Raw genomic sequence first — 19000 nt, forward strand, 5'->3', positions numbered from 1 at the left:
TTAATTTCACAGAACCAGGGAGGAGGGAAGTTTGAGGTAAACTCCAAGATCTTTAAAGTTTTGGTAAACCTGAAAGAATTTCAGCTGTGTGTGCTATATGTTTTAATCTCATGTATTTTTGGTGATAAAGTTTTCAGTGACCTAATCCACTTGCTTCTTTTTTCCCTTATTTCAATACCCAGAGCTCTCATCACCGTTAATCCTTTGAAAATGAAACACTTGAATGTTGTTGTTGTTTTTTAAGTTGAATCCTTCTCTGATTCATGAAGCTGGGGCATGCTTTTCCACGGGGCACACTGCCATAGGCGGGTGATCAGCCCAGCGTCGCTTCAGACCAGCAGTCTTAAGGGGAGTGAACCAGGGCTTCTTGTCCTGGAAGTGATGCCCTTAAATGGTATCTCTCCCATTTCAAAATGTCCTTCCCTATAGTATCAACTTCGGGACTTAAGAGAGAGCTCCCATTAGGTTCAGCTTTGCCAGTGTGATTCAGCTTCTATTAGCTATTTCTGCAAATGGGAAGGTAAAAGGAAATATCTGGGTCCTCTATGAGTTAGTGCAACAGACCTGCAAGGTGCTTGGATTTCGGTGACCAGAAAATTGCTCTCACCTCCATGTCATTACGCTCCCAGTGAACTAGCCCCCAAGCGTGTTTGTGTTGGGGATCTAATATATTGCCTTTCAATCAGAGCTGAGAGCCACTGAACACACAGACAGAACATGACGAGCAGGTCAGGAAAGCAATAAAGATTTTACAGAGCTGTCCAAGGTGCTAAATTTACTCAATAATGGGTTTGGCACCATAGTGTTAACCTCTCATTTACTACCAGTTTGAGGGACTAAATTGAAGTAGCTGACTTCATTTACCTTGAAATGTATATTTTATGACATTATGTAAGTAGATTGAAAGGGCACTGCAGTTTTAACAATTTAAAGCCTAAAGCATGTTTAAGATGAAACTTGAATATTTATTGTATATTGCACTTAAAGTATATAGAATGTTAAAGTGTATTGATTAAATTTGTAAAAGGCATTATAAAAATGACAGGTAGTATAAAAGATGTATGCCTTTTAAAATCAAATTGATAGTGTATGCTATCTCTTCTGTGGTCACAAGTGTAATTTTTTTGCAGTTTTATATGGTAATTTGAAAAATCTGTAATTCCACATTAGGAAATGATTGCGCCTGCGATATTAAAAAAAAGAAGAAGAAGAAGAAGAAGGAGAAGAAGGAGAAGAAGAAGAAGAAGAAGAAATTTCCCATAAGGGGAAGAGCTGGATGTTTCATATAATCTTTTGTCTCTGAAATTGTTTCTAAAGTCTTATGTTTTGTGGCATTCGGAGGAAGCATAGTATACGGATCCTTCCATTCTAATATGCAATTTTAATATTTCTGAAAAGAAAGAGCACTTGACTAGGACTAATATCTAATTTTTCAAGGCATTTATTTGTCAGGAGAGATTTTCTCTTCTTTTCATAATGTTTAAAACGTTTCCCTGCTTGCAATTTAAAACATGAGGGTAGAGATTAGATTCCTGCAAGATAATTAATCCTATCCTTGGATTTAAAAAAATATATATCCCAGTGGGGAATTAAGAAGACAAATACTAGTATCCTAAATATTGAAAAGCCCCAGAGTCTCCTCATAGAGCTAATGCCTGTTCTCAATCTACACCCTGAGTCAGACTATTTTTCTTTTCATGGCCTTAGATTTCTTCTCCACTAAGCAACAGAACATGTTTACTCCTTAAAAACAACTACTTTTCACTGATCTATTTCCTCTCACAATTAAAACCTGGTTTTAGCTGTCTTGCCATGACCATCGGTTGATAATTATGTGAATGGGGGTCTGAAGAGGAACAAAAAAAAAAGAAGGATAAACCATCCTAAATCTATTTAGAGATTACAGAAACACCGAGGAGATGGAAGAATAAGTGGAGTTCCGAGAAACAATTCAAGTGTAATCGTTATAGGTTTTACTTATGTTTTGGAGCCTTTATAATAAAAATACTGAATGGGGTACAAACACAGAGGGAAGATTCAGGTTTACTTCCTATGTTGCAACCTAATCAATTAGCAAATCATTTCTGAGCTTCTTGTTGCTCTGGTGGCCACACACCGATATTACTCTCCAACACCTTTTAAGGCACGCTGTCATCCCAGAATAAAGGTTCTACAGGGATTCCAAAAGATTCCCCCCTAGTCTACTCCTATCTTCTTTATCCAATCTTCTCTCCCTTCATATGAAGAACTGGTCTTTATTGTGGCTCAGTTAGTCCTTCCTAGCCTAGAAGTAAAAGGCTGGGCTCCTTCTTATCGCCATGCCTTGACTCCTTTTGTCTTTCCTTTATTTGAATGCTGGTTTCAATCTGAGCCCATGTACAATTCCTTCCCCTCCTCTAATACCTGGTAATGGTGATGGTGGGGGTAATGAAAAGATAACTATCAATGATTGACAGTGGACCACTACTTCAGGCAGCCTGTACAGCGAGCCTCTTACGGTACTGTGGGGTATGGAGCTGTCCATGTCACCATTTGGTCGACGAGGAAGCCGAGGCTCAGAAGGGCAGCCAGCTCTCCCTGAGTCCACACAGCTGAGGAATGGCTAAGCAGGGATCCAACCTCAGGCCTGTTAGATATCAGAGCCAGAGCATTTAAGAATTGCACTATTCTGTCAGAATGAATTCTACTTCACCTATGCCCCAGCTCCTCATCTTTCTCATTCCTCTGAAAAGTAACGCTGATTGTCCCACCCAGCACAGCACAGAGGTAAATGCTCTGGGGTCATTCTCACTCTGATCTTAAGCATGTTAAGTGTTCACTCTCCACAAGACCACAGGTCCTTCAAGGCCATGGACATGTCTTCATCTCCTTCTCTAAACCCCTAGATTAGTGTTGAGCAAACCCAAGGCCTTGAGACATTCTCACTGAAGAGTTTATTCTAAGATACTGACTTTAAAAAGTGCATGCTTAATTTATATGACTAAATGACAAAATCATATATTTGGCATGGTTACTAAAAGCAGAAAACTTAAATTTGGTGTGCCATTTGGCTTCAAACTTTTAAATCCAATATATAAATTCCCAAAGGTTAAGTCTTAATCACAGTGGGGACATTTTTATGCCACCCTTTTTTTTTATGAATTCACTTTCACTTCTGCTGCTTACATTTTAATATTGTGATTAATATACTGAATCATGCTGGGTACAGACATTATCTCAAGTTATAGGCTCCAAGCAACATGAGGTTGGTCTTGATGAGCATCAGCCTTCTATTAGCTGTACTCTTAGGTCCTAAGAAATACTCAGGTGTTTCCACACTCTTGGGAACCTGGCATATCATGTCTGAGATACAGACACAGATAACTCATCTTTCCTTCTGTTTCATGACAGTAAAATCTCAGAGGACTATTCACCTCCAGTGGGTGTCTTTTCTTTCGTGCCTGACCTCGGATGTGTCACTAATACGCTCTTACTCACTGTTCCCATCTAGCCTTCCTGGTTGAAGGAGAAGGTGGTCTAACTGTCCAATCCGGAGCCCAATTATAGACCCAATGCACTGTTTTGAGTAATTCAAACCCAGGTGAGCAGGGGAGGTGGCCTGAACTTTGTTTCATTCACAGCACAGACAGAGCAACTCATGGGTACCTGTTTACCAACACAACATGAATTTCAAGTTTCAGAATCAGATTTTGAGACTCTGGGAACTCCCTCATAAAACTGAGGCCCAGAGATGCTTCCGTAATTCAGGAGGACAACCTGTGCTTGGCTTTCTGCCCCCTGAAGTGGGAAATAATGTTTTGTGGGATATAGAAGAAAACAGAAACCAAACCGCAAGCATCCATCGTCAAAGGCGAGTTGACTTGGGTGACTCCTGAGAAAGAAGTACAATACTTCTCCGTCACTGCTCACTTTTCTGACACCCATTTATCACCAATCTACTTTGCCTTCTCAGGGGATTCCAGAAGCACTGGGCCCAGGTATCAGCAACAGGCGATGAAGTGGCAAAATCACTCCTGATTTAGGGGTGATAGGCATCTATCAATGAAATCAACATTGATTTCATTCGCCTCCTCACTCTGGAGGAGTTTACTGAAGGGTCCAAATTTTGAACAGTCTATTCAGCTCATGAACCTTTAAGTGTTACCTCTTCACCCACTTGCTTCTGAAAGTCTGGGTGACACTACTGACTGGAAAGCATGAAAGCCAAAATATTGATTGGAAGTTTCTTGCCACCCATTTCCCGCAGAGCTGGATGCACAAAGCAATAAATACGAGTTGTGCTGAGAGGTATTATTTCTGTGGAGGGTAGTTTTATGTCCCAACTTCCTTTGTGTTTATTCAGCCAAATGGAAAATTCCACAATGGTAGACTTTGCATTCTAAAAACTCATATAATGAGAGCAGTGAGGGAAGGAGTAAAGCAAACCAAAAGAATACTTGAGCACTGTTTAGTTTTTGAGCCTCTAAGACATTCCTCAAATTTTTCATTTTTCTGGTAATATAAACTTGAAATAGAGCTTACTGCCGAGATCATTAGAATCCTTTAGTGTCACACTTTAAACACTCTTTACTCAGAAGCACTGTGACTGAGTAGAGTCACTTACATTCAGCATGGATATAATTAAACATGTTTCTGTTGAAAGGGGCATTCTCATTATGGCTAAGGACCACTTTAGAGTAAATTGAAATAGAAAGGAGGAGCATAGATGAGGTGTAGGTAGCAATTGGTTATTTCTAGGGAGGCATAAAATGCCAAATGTGTAACAATTATATTTTACAACCCTGCATTCTAAAGCTTTCCTAGTCCTTTATTACATAAGAAGCTTCAGCCGAAGCTTCCTGAATGTTCTAGCACATACTCATTGCCCATAATCTTTAGAGAAAAGTAAAATTCAAACCACGATCAAAATCTGCAGAGATTTCCAGAACAAAGAAATCCAATATTTTGAAGGGGTCTGCTGCTATTAATTAACTCAACAGGTACTGCAAGCATGCTCATCTAGTCTAAAATACATGCGGGGGGGGGACTTCTAAACATGCTTTAATTTTAAAGTTGATTTGATATTCAGGTTAGATGAGAGCCCTCATATTTTGCAAACGTATTATTATGTATCATCAGGCTGGAGAGCCATCAGAAAGTTGGGCCATCGTTACACACATGGTTTAGAAAGAAGGCTTCTGAATCACGTGGAATGAAAGGAGGCTGTAAGCTAACGTAGCTATATCAGCGTAAGACATGCTAACTTACATGATTGACTTTTACAGTGGAAAAGAAAAAGGCTGTTTTCAAGCAGCTGTTATTGCCTCAGTGGGGAAAAAAAAAATCAATGAAAGTGAAATGAACAAGAGATTTTGTCTGAGTTGCAGTTAATACCACTGAAGAGCTATGGATATTCAAAGGTCAACAAATAAATTAGCCAGAGTATTATGAAATGAATGATTTGGCTTATAATTTTATTGAGTGAGAATTGTTCGCTGCCTATTAGACCAGGTAATTTTTATCTGGTGCCTCAATTACTGTTCCGTAAGCAATAATATCGTTGTAAGAGCTGTTGGTTCGATCGCGTGACCTCTGCGGAGCTGGCTAGGACAGCTGACTTTACAGTGATGGATAACCAAGCCCAGTCTCCACGAGGTGCCAAACCTCCCTTTCCTGCAATGGGATCTCATAAAAGAAACATTACAGCTTGATTCATTTTACCAAAATGTTCGACTTTTCAAGTGTCAGCAGTTAAGTATAAATTGTGAAACCAGGTATTCCTGAGAAGAGTTATGACAATGGCTTTCTCCCCCTCCCCATTTTTTTTTTTTTTGGTCTCCTGGCATTCTCTCCGAAATGGTGTCATGGTAATTGGTGAATGGGGGCCTGGGGTGCTTCCCGCCACAAATCCAGTGAAAAATGGTGTTTGCGCCCTTGTGAACATGACCCGCTTGGAGGTACAGAGCTGAACTCCATCACCTCTGGCTGGCTCTTCTGATACCCATTCATTGTACTGGTTTAAGACCAGCGCTCCGGGTTAGGTCCTGCTGAGTGGCCTTGGAAATCAGTTTTCTGATCAGGATGAAAGTCTACGCTTAAAAAAGGAAGATGTGGACAGAGGTGCCTTTTTCAGGGGTAGGTTGTAAAGTCAGCACATGAAACAAAAAACGGCCTCGAGTCAAAATTACCCTTGAAAATCTTTTAAGTCGCCAAGGCCTGGGCTCTCAGAAACACAAAAGCCCAATATTAACTACTTCTGTTTCTCTTTGTCTTTTGGCTGCGGCTCCCCTGTCCTTAGGGTAAAGGAGAAGAAATGCCTGGTTTGAAAGTAAAAGGGCTGCTGAGAAAACAAAGAGATTTATTCTCATATGTAGGTACGTGCGTGTCTCCGTATGTGTGTTTGGTGCATGTGTATACGAATGTATGTGTGTATTTATGGTTTCGGACAAGCAAGTGATCTTTGCGTGCTGGAACTGTGCTGTATCCTAAGGCTGCCGAAGGGAAGCAAAAATATAGCTGGTGCCCGCTTCTTAAATGGCTGGACATTATCAACTATTATATGGACCTCCAGACAAACCATATCTGTCCATGACCATTCAAAAGCGTTACAGGTGGTGCAGACTGTAACTGCTATCAAAATCCACCACCTCCAGGCTACTGGGGCTCAGAGCTCATTACTCCAAAGCTTAATTGAAGAGTTCCTCCAGGCTGAAAATAGTGAGCCAGGCTGAGGATCTCCTAGCCTCGGTGTTTCTAAGGGCTTTGGTCCTTCCGAGGAGGATGCATGCTGGGTGGTTGGAAGGTACAGATGACTTAGCCCCTTGTTCCTTCCTCTTGACCTAATGAGTGATTATACTCAGTGCTCTGGCACGTGGGATGTGATATGAAGTAGCTTAACCTTAGTCCCCCTCAATGAGATCTTAGTGCTAAAAAAGAACTTGAAGAAGGTTCCAGAATTCAGCTGTTGGAAGTAACTGTTACTACAAGTCCCTACCACAACGACTGTGCAGCTAAAGAGAGAAAGCATTATCACCCAAGTTGGTATGTGTACGTTTTTAATTCTTGCTGCCACTTTCGTCCGGCCCAGCCATTTATTTGTCAGGTAATCTCAGTCTACGCTACCACTTCCCTGCTCCCCCATCCAAGCTGGAGGGATTTTAAAGAATGGTTTTCAAAATTTCCCTTTTTTCCCCTTGAAATCTCTTTTCTTAATTCTAGGAAGCAGTGCTTAGGGACACAGCCTCTGGAGTCCAATCGAGTTGGCTCAGATCCAGGCTCAGCCACTATTAGCCCATCTCGGTTTCTTCGTCAGTAAAGCAGGGTTAATACCAGGACCTGGCTCATCAGACATATAGTTAGTGCTTACTGAGCAAGAGTCAGCAATAACCTTGGTAATCCTCACTTATTTTCCAGAGGACTTGGGCAAATTTCATGCATTCTTTGAGTCAATGTGTATTATGTGCCCTGGGTGCAGTTTGAGATGCAATCCTATTTGCAAAAACACTGCAAAAGATTCTGAACTAACTAACGGTGAGGAGGTCTGGTGAGGCAGAAAACCTCCTTTTACCAGCTGCATAAGCTTGAGCAGGTTACTTGTCCTCTCTGAGCCTCAGTTTCCTCATCTCTAAAATGGGCATGATACACAATACTAATGACAAACAGAATAACTTACTGCCAATACGTTAAAGATAAATAATCAAAAGAAGTGAGAATTATAACTGTTGTGGAGGTCCTGGGTCTTTCTAATGAAGCTACAATCTCCTTCCTCAGAAAAATAATATGTGCATGCATGTGTGTGTACATACTCACAACACACACACACACACACACACACACTTATATATATCATTAACTTCAGGGGTGCACAGATCTAGGCTAAACTACCCTGATAAAGAAGCATAAACTATAAGGGACACCAAACCCCTACACTATGTATATTATAAAAATGGATAAGAGGAATTTGCCTGTTAAGTTTTCTGGCCAATAGAGAAGAGAGATGGGGAAAATGTGCCGCATACCACAGCGTGTGTTTTTGATAAGAGAATACAGAAACAAGCACGCTTTTTCTAGGAATTGGATATACCATATGATTTGATTTTGTTTCTGTATTTTTTGTTTGAGTCATTATGGTTCCTGGATATAATGTTAATAGTTTCTTCAAATTAAAAAAAATCAATCAGCGATGAGAGAGAGGGCGGCCGGTGTCACAGTATGGAAGGTAAAGACGTAGGGTTTTTCTTTATCCTTTGCTGAAACCCTTAGTCATCCCCTTTTCTGCTAACAGGCAACGTGGTTATGCAAAGATTTCTTATTTGTATTTTCACTGATGCAACTGCAGGTTTTGAATTACTGATAGTCTTTGCATAAAGACTAGAACAATAAAAGCATAATTAGAATACATTGTATACAGCCGACTCCAGTTTTATGTTGCCCGGCTCTGTATTTATGATAAATCACTAAACACGAATGCTCTTTAGGGAGGGTGATTTGGGGTCTCGTCTCTCCATTGAGCAAAAACAGTGCCTGTGACTAGAGTCTGAATTTCAATTCTGCACGTGTACAGTGGAACTGAATAATATTTGGCACAATGCAGTGCACAACCGAGCCACTAAATGGCTGATTTACTAAATTATTATTAGATGAGCCCTTGCTGTTCCAAATGAAAGTGCAGTCGCTGTCTTCCTTCATGGTGTGTTCAAATTGTTCTGTGTTTAAATATTCAGCATGAGGCTAATGTGAACTGATGAACTGAGACTATAAACATTCACTTTCAATACAGAGAGAGCGACAGAGATGCAACATATCATGTGGCCTGCGGAGGTGAAAATGATTTATATTTAAGGATGTTGCTGCCTCCTTCCATTACTTGAAGGTACTCTTAATTAGCACGGTGTTAGAAATGACTAATTCCCATGCACAGGAAGAGCAGGCTCACGGAGGCTGAGATTTCTGTCGCGTGCCAATGAAGAAGCTACCATGAGGATTTGCTGCCGGTGTAGTTCAGAGCCTTGAGTTTTCTTCATGGCAGGCTGCACTGCACCGGCAGAGAAACGTGTCTGCAGGAAGAACTATGGTTTTTGACATTTCAATGTCTTTCTAGTCCCACCCAAAGGGTCTACAATCCATCCTCGCTACCATCCATCCCTCCGCAATCCACCTTCCTTGCAATCCTTATCTCTTCCATGGCTACCCGGGCAGCTCACCCTCCATCTCAGCAGCTTCTTTACTGACACCTGCTGGAATGAAGAGTAGCCCTGTGCTCCTTGGACAAACGCAGTCCTTCCTCTCTCCTCCCCTCTGAGGGCAGTTATAGGCAAGCACTTAAAATACTGTGATCACTTACAGTAGATTAGAATGTTTTATTGGTGCCTGGTTGCCATAACAACACGAAGACAGCAGATGACTTAAGCTAAGCTTGCAAAGCAAAAGGCTGCTCATCTGGCAGTTAAAATGAATACAGTTCATTTCACAAGTTTCCCATATGGACTGTTAGTGTATGGTAATGAGGAGACCATATGGTGAGAGAAAATGCGCTGAGAACAATTGGGTTCCCCTGGCTGAGTGGGACGTTGGGAGCGAAAACCCGGGTGAGAGATTCTGGTGTGTGTGCTCTCTGGGTTCAAGGTTTGGTTGAGGTTTGTTTTGGTTTTTGTTTGGGATGCTTGTTTGCCACAGGGGTTTCACATTTCTTAATCCACTCCTTTATATTTCAGCTGTGCAAAATGACAAACATCTTGCAAATTTTGCAATATCATTCATCACGAACTGTCAGCAGTGTTTGCAAATCTGACTTGCAAGATCTTTTAAATGTGTTGTTCTTAAAAGGCAACAGTACTAAGTTTTTAGACAAAGTGCAGGAAAATTTAAGCACTTCTGACAAGCAGAGACATTAACAGTAATCATTTTAAAAACACTCGCATCTTTTGCCTGCATGTTTAGCTGTAAATAATGCTAGAATGTATAAAAGCTTTAAAGTAAAAATGTAATAAATACTTTTTATTATGTTTCATAAAGAATAAAAAATGCCGTGAGCCATGCATATGCGTTATCTATACATGCAAATGTATCGAGATGGATAGCTCCCACTCTCCTTACTACTAACCAGATTGGGGGCCTGGGAGGACAGCTTGGAAAAGGCTCTCAAGTCAATTCTGTACCATACATGCTTCATAAAAGATGAATATAAATGCATTAGTTAGACACGGTGAGCTAAATTAGAAGGTCAGGCAGGGCTGGGAGGGCTGAAAAATCACACAACCAATGAGTGTAATTACTCTTTTTTAAGTCTATTAAGTGGTGTTGTTCTATCGAGGCTCAGGGGTATAGGACATGAAGAACAAGATAAAGTAATGTGTATTTATTACTCCCCCTGGATCAATTTACCAGATATTTTCAGCTCCATAAAGCAAAATACACAAATGCCGCCTTTGTTGCTTTTTTTCAAACTGCTTTATTTTCTCCAAAAGAGGGACTGGCTGTTGGAGAAAAACTATGTTTTTGCCCTGTGGAGGTCCCTATGCCAACCCCTCTCAGTGGGGAAGTGAAAGAAAGCTGGTGAGGGTTTAAGTAGGTAGGATGGGGGTGTGGTGGGATGGAGGGAAAAGCTAATCGCCTCAAGGCAGCTTTATGTGGGTTTTCAGATAAGAGAGAAAAATGGGGACTTGATGCAGTGGTAACTGTGAGACTTTTGAGCCCAAGGACCTGGGTTCGAATCTGTTTCCCACTTGCTCGCTGTGAAGTTGTAGCAAGTTACCAGCTCTCTGGGAACTCGGGCTCCTGTGAAATGGGGAGCATCCACCTTCCAGGCAATTGTAGCCCCCATTTACTGAAGTCTTGCTATATGCCAGAGAGATCTCTTTGCATAAATTATCTCATTAACACCCAACAGCAACACTGTGGGGCAGTTGCTTTAAGAAGGAGACAACCTAGGCTGAGAAGGTTGAGTCACGTGCACTGAGCAGCAGATCTGGTTTTCAAAATCCATGTCTGTCTGACCTGAGAGCCCTCTCTCTTGGCTTCCATGCTCTTCAAAAACCTCAATAAAGCCATGCTAGGCCTTAAGTAGACCTTGTCTGCTTCCTGGAGTCCACTGCTAACTCAAGGAATGCCAGCTAAGCTCAGGGTCTGCTCTTACTGCCTTGGTACTAACGCTCGCTGACCACTTCAGAAGACAACCAGCAAACCGAAGGGGCATGGAGACACCTCTGGCCTTCAAAACAGACAACGCTCCCTGCTCAATGTTTCTGGATTGCATTATGCATCTCAGCACCACAGCGTTTCCGACTGAGCACAGTCCCCAGCCCTCTCACCTCTACATTATAAGAAAAGTCAACCTTCACCCCCAAATCGGTCACATGATGCTCTCCCTCCTGCCAGGACCTAGAAAGGAAGGTGCGTCTGTGTGAAGCAGAACAGAATGCTGCGATTTAAAAACCGTAGCTTGCCCTTCCCCATGTGCACATGAAAAAGGAAACCAAAAAAACATCTGGGGTTAGCGTAATTATAGCATTTTAAATTTGTGTGTACAGCAACTATCACTAATGGTGACTTTCAGGGACAAAATAATTTACAGAGAAGGGTTTAGCCTGCTCCCGTTCTTCCATTTGGTAAACGGGAATGATATCTGCTTTCCTGCCTTCTCTCACAAGAGGGGCTCCAATAAAACAAAGCATGTATAAGTTCTTTGAGAAAGCACAAGCCAGTATACAAAGGCATATTATTATGGAACGCTGTCTGCTTGGTCTTTGGAGCCGTTTCATTTGACAGAATATGTGGGTGGTTGTATGAATCTAGCTTTGTCTATTCGCAAACACATGGGTTTAATAAAGTACAGTTTGTTTTTTAAGGTGTGTGGTCCACGGCTCACTGGAACACTCCTGTTTGACAAACACTGACCATGATTCTAAGAATGGGCGGAGCCCAGTTTTTGTCCCCTTAACAATGGACAGCAGGGGTAGAAATCTCCCCAGCCCACAGGAATACCTCGTGCTGGCTCCATCCGCCACTTCCTGACCCTGCTCCTGAACTTTCACTCCACCTTAACATTCTGAGCCAAGAGGGACAGCCACTCTGATGGAGTCACACAGAGAGCTTCCTGGGGTGGGCTCCAGCCACAGTCCTGCACAGGCAACTGGTAGATGCAAGCTGTGGAGTGTTTCCTTAACACACAGATCCATTGTGTCCTGGCTTACTCTTCCCAAACCCAGGAAAAAGGAGCTGGGAGTGTCACCATCGGGCCACCGGGGATGAAGTGACACGTGCCTGGGCTATTTGCTCAATATTCCTGAACGTGATATGCTACCGTAAAATGTTTTGACAAAGAAGCACAGAAAGCTCAACCTCATATTCCTATTTGTCTTCTTTTTTTATGAATAAGAAAACTACTGCCTGGCTTCTTTAGACCTCAAGCTTACACCAGATTTATTTTCTATTTTTTTCAATAAATATTTACAGAGTGGCAACTGTGGGCCAGATACTGTGCCGAGGGCACCCACATGATCATCTCTTTTTATCCTTACGTGATCCCCGTGACGTCAACATGATTATATCCTCATTTTACAGGGGAAGAGGCTGAGGCACAGGAGAGAAATCATAGACTCAACTGCTCACCAGGGTTAGGATTTCCTGCTCTGCAGAGACTGGATGGGAGAACTCTTAGAAGCAAGGGTCCTGCTCTATCCACTGGCAAATACACGGCGCTACCTTCGATTGAGTGCTAAAGAAGTAATTAAAAGTGGCAGTCCCCAAAAGTGGGAAATATTACATCTCCATTTGACAGAGAAGAAAATTGAGGCACAGAGGTCAAGAATTTTGCTAATCATCATCATCATCATCATCATCATCATCAACATCCTGACTCAGATTACACAGTTGTTACCCCCGCTTTGAGTTCTACGCTACCCAACCTGCCTCTGCAGTCCCCTCAGCAGCCTCTAGAGCAGCGGTTCTCAACCTTCCTAATGCTGCAACCCCTTAATACAGTTCCTCATGTTGTGGTGACCCCTAACCATAAAATTATTTTCGTTGCTACTCTATAACTGTCATTTTGCTACTGTTATGAATCGTAATGTAAATATCTTTGTTTTCCAATGGTCTTAGGTGACCCCTGTGAAAGGGTCATTTAACCCCCAAAGGGGTCGTGACTCACAGGTTGAGAACTGCTGCTCTAGAGACATCAAATGCCAAATGTAAGGTGAAGACGATCCCCAAATGGAAACAGTGGGAAGAATCTGGCATTGCACCCATGGCCTTCTTTCTACCACTGAGACACCTAAGGCGCTGACCATTGGGTAGACATTATTCAGTGTGCTATCAAAGTACCAATTATTGTCCCATAGGAGATGCATGGGAGCTAGGTTCCTGCTGGACGGTGGAGCCTAAAGGTGAATCCACGGCTATGAAGGAGACTGCCATTCACTACTATTTTGAGGTTATGGAATTGCTCACCGAGAATGAGTCAAGGTGAACGGGAATGTGTAATATGAAAGCCACTTCCAAAGACAAGGGTGTGAACAGACAGACACATCCTGTGACTTATTCCTCAGGTGACATGCTTCTAAGGAGTTTTTACAAGGTGAACAGCGTTGGGTGGCAGTGAGGCTGTTCTGAGAAGCTGAGGGTTGAGGCTTAAGGATGTGTGGTTCTTCCCCTGAGGTCTAGGCAGAGGACAAATGCCTCTGCTTGTCACAATTCTGCCTCCTGTGGGGCAGCAGCGCACCCTCTCCCAACCCAGAGCCCCTCGCATCTGCACAGTAGTTTGTGGGGGCAGCTTTCTCTGGGATGGGCCCATCCTGACAGGTGGCTCTGCCCCCAGGGCAGCAGGCACACACATCAAATTTGATGATGAACTGATCCCCCAAAGAAGTTTGCTGAACTAGGAAGGATGCAAACTTCGTTCTCATCAGGACTTTATGAGGAGAAACAGACAGAGAAGTGACACAGCCCTGGACTTACTGTGGCAGGAGAGGCCCTCTCACCCACTCATTTAATAGATAATACTTTTCCCTTGTGAAATTTCATCTCACTGTCAGTAAACAGCGAACAGTAGCTCAGCTAATTCTGTACTTTGAACTTCTTTGGCATTTAACTGCCCTCTCCTCCACGTCCTCACAGCAGAACTCTGCTTGCGCATGTTCAACAAACCTGTTCTACTCTGTTACGTACAGCGTGGTGTGTAGCAAGCTCTCCCACACAGGGCCCAGGGTACAGAGGTGGGGATCTTCCTCACATGGACAGCGGGTACAGAACAGAAGTCAATATACGTGGATTGCCTTCTTTCCACATTGGCGATTAGTGACATATGGCAGCATGACATGTATTCCTCTACCTTGAATTCTCGTTTTACTTCTCACCTTTGTGCCTTATTTCCCTCTTGGGGGGCTGTCTCTAGAGGGAGGAGGGTCTGTCTCATTTGCCCACTTGCAAGATCTACCAGTATGTTTTTTTTGAGTTCTCGCTCTTCTCCCCTCACCAGGGCTAAGTATGGATTTTCACGTAGGTAGAAAAGCAGTGTCCTTTGTCCTCTTGTGAACTGGGATGATGTAGTGATGAGTAACCTGGACTTTGGAGCCAGGTGGTATAGGTTTGAATCCCATTACATTCTGTGTGACCTTGGGCAAATGATTCAACCTCTCTTTGCTTATTTTCTTCTCTAAAATAGAGGTGGTAATAGTACCCACCTCAGAGGATTTTTGAGAGGAACAAATGATGTAATATATGTAAAAGTAAGTATGGTATTACCTGGCACACAAGTGTTTGTTACCTTTAGTATTGCTTACCTTATAACACCCAACACACAAAAGCACAAAAATATTAATAGAGTTGCTTATCTATGAACTAATTTTTCTCAATGGCAAAGTTTTCTGCCAATCACCCAAGCCCAAATTTCCAGAAATTATAACCCAAAGAGGCGGTATCCTGACCTTTGGCAAACGCTCGGGGTCACCGGGGTGCCGGGGAATGACCTTCTGTAACCTCTGGAAGCCATAATCAATGGTGGGTTCGTTGAGAGCTGCAATGAAGAAGCCACACGATTAGAACAATTTCAGGAAACAAAACAGAGCATGACTGCAACACTGATGGTATGGAAATAACCAGGGAGTCCAACGCTTAATTGCTACCTTGGAATTAGATCATGAAATGATCAGACCAATGTTCTCTTTGCTGGACATTTCTACCATCTACTTCTGCTATTTACCATGGTGGGGAGCGACTCGCTCCAAAGAACAAGCAGGGGCAGGTTTTGAACTCTGCTCTTCCGGCCAAATTCTATATTCCTTACATTATTGAGAACAGAAAAGTAAAATGGCATTTGATGTGCGATTTGAGGATTCACTTGAGCCAGAAGCTGAAGTCAAAGTGCTCAAGGGCTCGTCTGAGGGTATCTGCAGATTCTAAAAAGCAGGAGGGTTAAAAGCCCTTTCTCAGTGGCAAAATCTCTAGTGGCAGCTGATACAGTATCTCAGTGCCCTCTATGCCATTTTAAAGCCTACATGAGTGTAGCGGCGAGGGGCAGGGGACATGGGTCTTCTCAGCATAGAGAGCCTGTTCAGCCCTCGATGGGATCTGCCAAGAGATAGGCATTGAAAATACCCTTGCTACAATACATTTAAAAGGACGGGCCGATTCACCAATATCAATATCATTTCAGGGAAGTAACAGTGCTGCAGCCTCTGTGGAGCGCTAGCTTAGAGCAGCCGGATCTCCAAGAATTCTTTAAACGGCTATAATAATAATTGGAGACAAAGGGCCTTGTTGTACCCATACTGACTACACCTTCTTCACAGCATTCTTAAATGAAACGCAATCCAAAGTGGGCTCTGGTCTATCATTCTCAAAATTCCTCCCCAGGGCATGAAATCTCTTCAGCCTTCCTCACCTGGTGAGGAAAAGATGGGCGTTCCATCCTATACAGATATCCCCCCATATCCTCTAAGTAATGGGTGGGTGGGGAGCTTCTTTTCTTCTTTTCTTTTCTTTTTTAGTGTAACCAAAGTATTCCACTGCATATTTTCTCCCATACTGAATAAAAAGACAGTCTTTGTAGTTCTGACATTTAGCTATACATTAGAAAACAAGTTGCCACATGCTTTACTTAAAATGCATTTCCATTAACCTAAATTTTAAAAGATTCATACTACTACTACTAACTTTAAAAAACTGTATTAAATTCAAATAGGTCCCAAGGCTAATGGAAGCAATTTGTATACCAACCCAAACTGACTGGCCCACTTTTCAAAATACAGGTATGATAATCTTGTGGTTTTAAAAGGACATTTAAATTGAAAGACTGTGAATTTAGTACATAATTATACCAATAGAACCCTTTAACTTGTCAACTTGTAAATCTAAAAGGCTATCAATCATTTCTAAAGAGGAAATAAACCTTAAAATTCCTTGATTGACAGTGCTTACTTTTTATGTAGGAAAAAATAGGAGAAGAAAAAAAAAAAGCTGCATAAAGTGGCCAGAAATCCATTTACAAAAGTACATTGTTTTACATAGGTGAGTAAAAAGCCAATAATTACACCTCCAAAAGATACATAAATCAGAGTAAGTACTTTTTCCTCACTTGTATATTTTAAGTTAGAGCAAACTTCAGGTAACTTTTTATTAAAAAGATTTTTTCCCAAATGCAATGCTTATTGAAGTTGTTAATAGAGTAGCATTTTCATTTCAGATAATGTAATCATTTTTGCAAATATGAGATTTAGCCATGCTTCCTCCCACCCCCACTGCCTTCCAAACAGTAAACTTTCAACCTGTCTCTTGTGGAAATTAACTAAAATTATACCCAGGTGTACCAAATCTCTCTATCTGTACTAGTATATGAGTTAAGGCACAATATTTATCATTCCTCCCATTTTGTGATTACTTTCTAAACCCTTGAGAAGAATTCTTTCTTTCAAATTAGACTTGTAGAGAAAAAGCCAGAGGACTCTTTGTGCAGGGAAGCTGTTGCTCGTAAAATCCACACTACTTAATCAAGAAATGCATGCAGGTGAGATGAGTGAGCACGCAGGTTTAAGTCATATAGCACATCCATGCCTCACCCCCAATGCTAATTGCCAACGACGAAGTTTTAACCATGAAAAGAGCTTTCAACAATTAATTGCATCATTTTAGCATCTGAAGACATCATTCAGCATTCTGAAAATTCTAATTCTTGGTTTTAGCTTTCAGTGTCAGCCACCAACAAAATTTGCATTGTTGACCCACCGCTTCAGTTGCCTGCATAACGAATTCATTCCTCCTGTGTCAAGGAACTGTGATTGTTCACTGAATGACTATCTGATGTATGGGGGCGGGGAGGCTGTGTTTCTCCAGCCAAATGCCAACACACAGCAGAATGACTGACACTTAATATCTGCAATTAAGAGAACCAATTCAAATATCATATGGAACTAATAGCTAAAGAGCTGAGGAGAAGTCATTCTGCTGCCACAAAGAGTAATTGAATTAGATATATTATACTCATTATTCAAAGAAAAATAAGCATCTACTCTATGGAAGTACACTATGCTACAAGAAATATTTCAGATAGTAAGACAAAGGGTTTGAATTTATTTCCCATGCCTTTATGATGTGCTCTATGCTCATATCTTTAAGTATGTTAACCTGCCCTCAATTTCGATATTGAGTATTAGGATGCAATCGTCCAGTGCTGTACACAAAGATAGCACTAAAGATATGCAAGACAAAGCTTGTTGTCTTCAATCCAAAGGTGCCTGATGATTTCTCTGACTGCACTGACTACAGAAAAAAATTCAACGAATTACTGAGTGGGGAGGAGCATATGATAAATATTCTTTAAAAAAACCTGAAAAGAGATTAAATGTCTAGAGAGGAGGATGGTTAAATGATGGCATACCCATGGAATGGAATACAATGCAGTCCACAAAAGCGATGCCATTGGGAAAAAAGTATTTACTGACATATTGCTAGGTCCAAAGGCAGATTACAGGAGCCTGTGGACAATATGGTTACTTTTTTTTAAAGGAACATACCGAGAATGAAGAAAATGCATCTGTGTATAAAAACTGCCTAACAGTAGTTATTTCTAAGAAGTGGGTCTTAAAGTCCTTTTCTTCCTTCTCTTTGTGCTGTGCATTCTCTAAATTTTCCACAATGAACATGTATTACTTTTATAATCAGAGAAAAAGGTTAAGAGCAAGAGATTATTGCTGAGATGGAATTTGACCTGCTTGTATAAAGTAATGACATAAGAAACTATGCCTTAAAAGGGGTCTGTATACCCTTTTAATAACCTTGCATAGGTTATTACAGACTATAAGAAAAATAAGTAGTATACTTTTGGCCAGTTGTATAAATATGTGACTATTCATAAACTCTGAAAATCAACAGAGAAGGGAACGGGGAGGAATCATAAAGAATGGTATATTTATTTCACCAGTGGGGGTAGTTGTACCTTAGGGACATACACCTACCCTGCAAGAATGTAATATAAAGTTAATCTTTCAACAAAGTGACCTCATTGTATTCAAGCACAGGACTCAGGGGACACCAGGAGAAATGGGACTAATCAATTTTCTCCCCTAAAACTTGGGACAATTTTGAGAATCTAGCAGAGAAAGAAGAAAAAAAATTTAATTGGGCATAATTAACAACAAATAAAGAAGCATGAGCATTTCAGGTTGGGGAAAAAAAAAACCAGATGAATGTAAATTGCAAATGGAATGCATTGATGAGAGCAGGCAGCTCTGTGGCCCTGCTCCCAAACACCCAGTCCATACCCTCCGAAAAGGGTTTGAGAGGGCATCACCCTAAACCAGTTAGGGATGGAAACAGAGTAAGGGAGGGTCACGGATTTAGAAAAACCCATAATCCCAAATAAGAAAAACCTCAATTTTTAAATGATCAGAATAAAATGGGACCAATGTGGGCATTTGAAAAATTCCACAAGATAATAAATTCTCCATGGATTCAATAATCATTTATAGTGCCTACCATGTGTTCAGACGGCATCTGTAGGAATTAACTGTTTTGTGTCACAACACCATAA

The 19000-nt window shown here is 41.4% G+C and overlaps 1 protein-coding gene across 8 annotated transcripts in view; it reads right to left on the reverse strand.

Moving 5' to 3' along the window:
• The window catches only part of EBF1 (EBF transcription factor 1), a 382581-nt gene that overhangs the window by 19536 nt on the left and 344045 nt on the right, over nucleotides 1-19000 (reverse strand). For all 8 annotated transcript variants that reach the window (XM_019654003.1, XM_019653999.1, XM_019654002.1 and 5 more), the window contains exon 11: nucleotides 14901-14989. In XM_019654003.1, coding sequence (XP_019509548.1) covers nucleotides 14901-14989 — 89 coding nt within the window. The remainder of the gene's footprint in view (nucleotides 1-14900; nucleotides 14990-19000) is intronic.

The sequence above is a fragment of the Hipposideros armiger genome, unplaced genomic scaffold, assembly GCF_001890085.2.
Source record: "Hipposideros armiger isolate ML-2016 unplaced genomic scaffold, ASM189008v1 scaffold_211, whole genome shotgun sequence".
In the NCBI taxonomy this organism is placed as follows: Eukaryota; Metazoa; Chordata; class Mammalia; order Chiroptera; family Hipposideridae; genus Hipposideros; species Hipposideros armiger.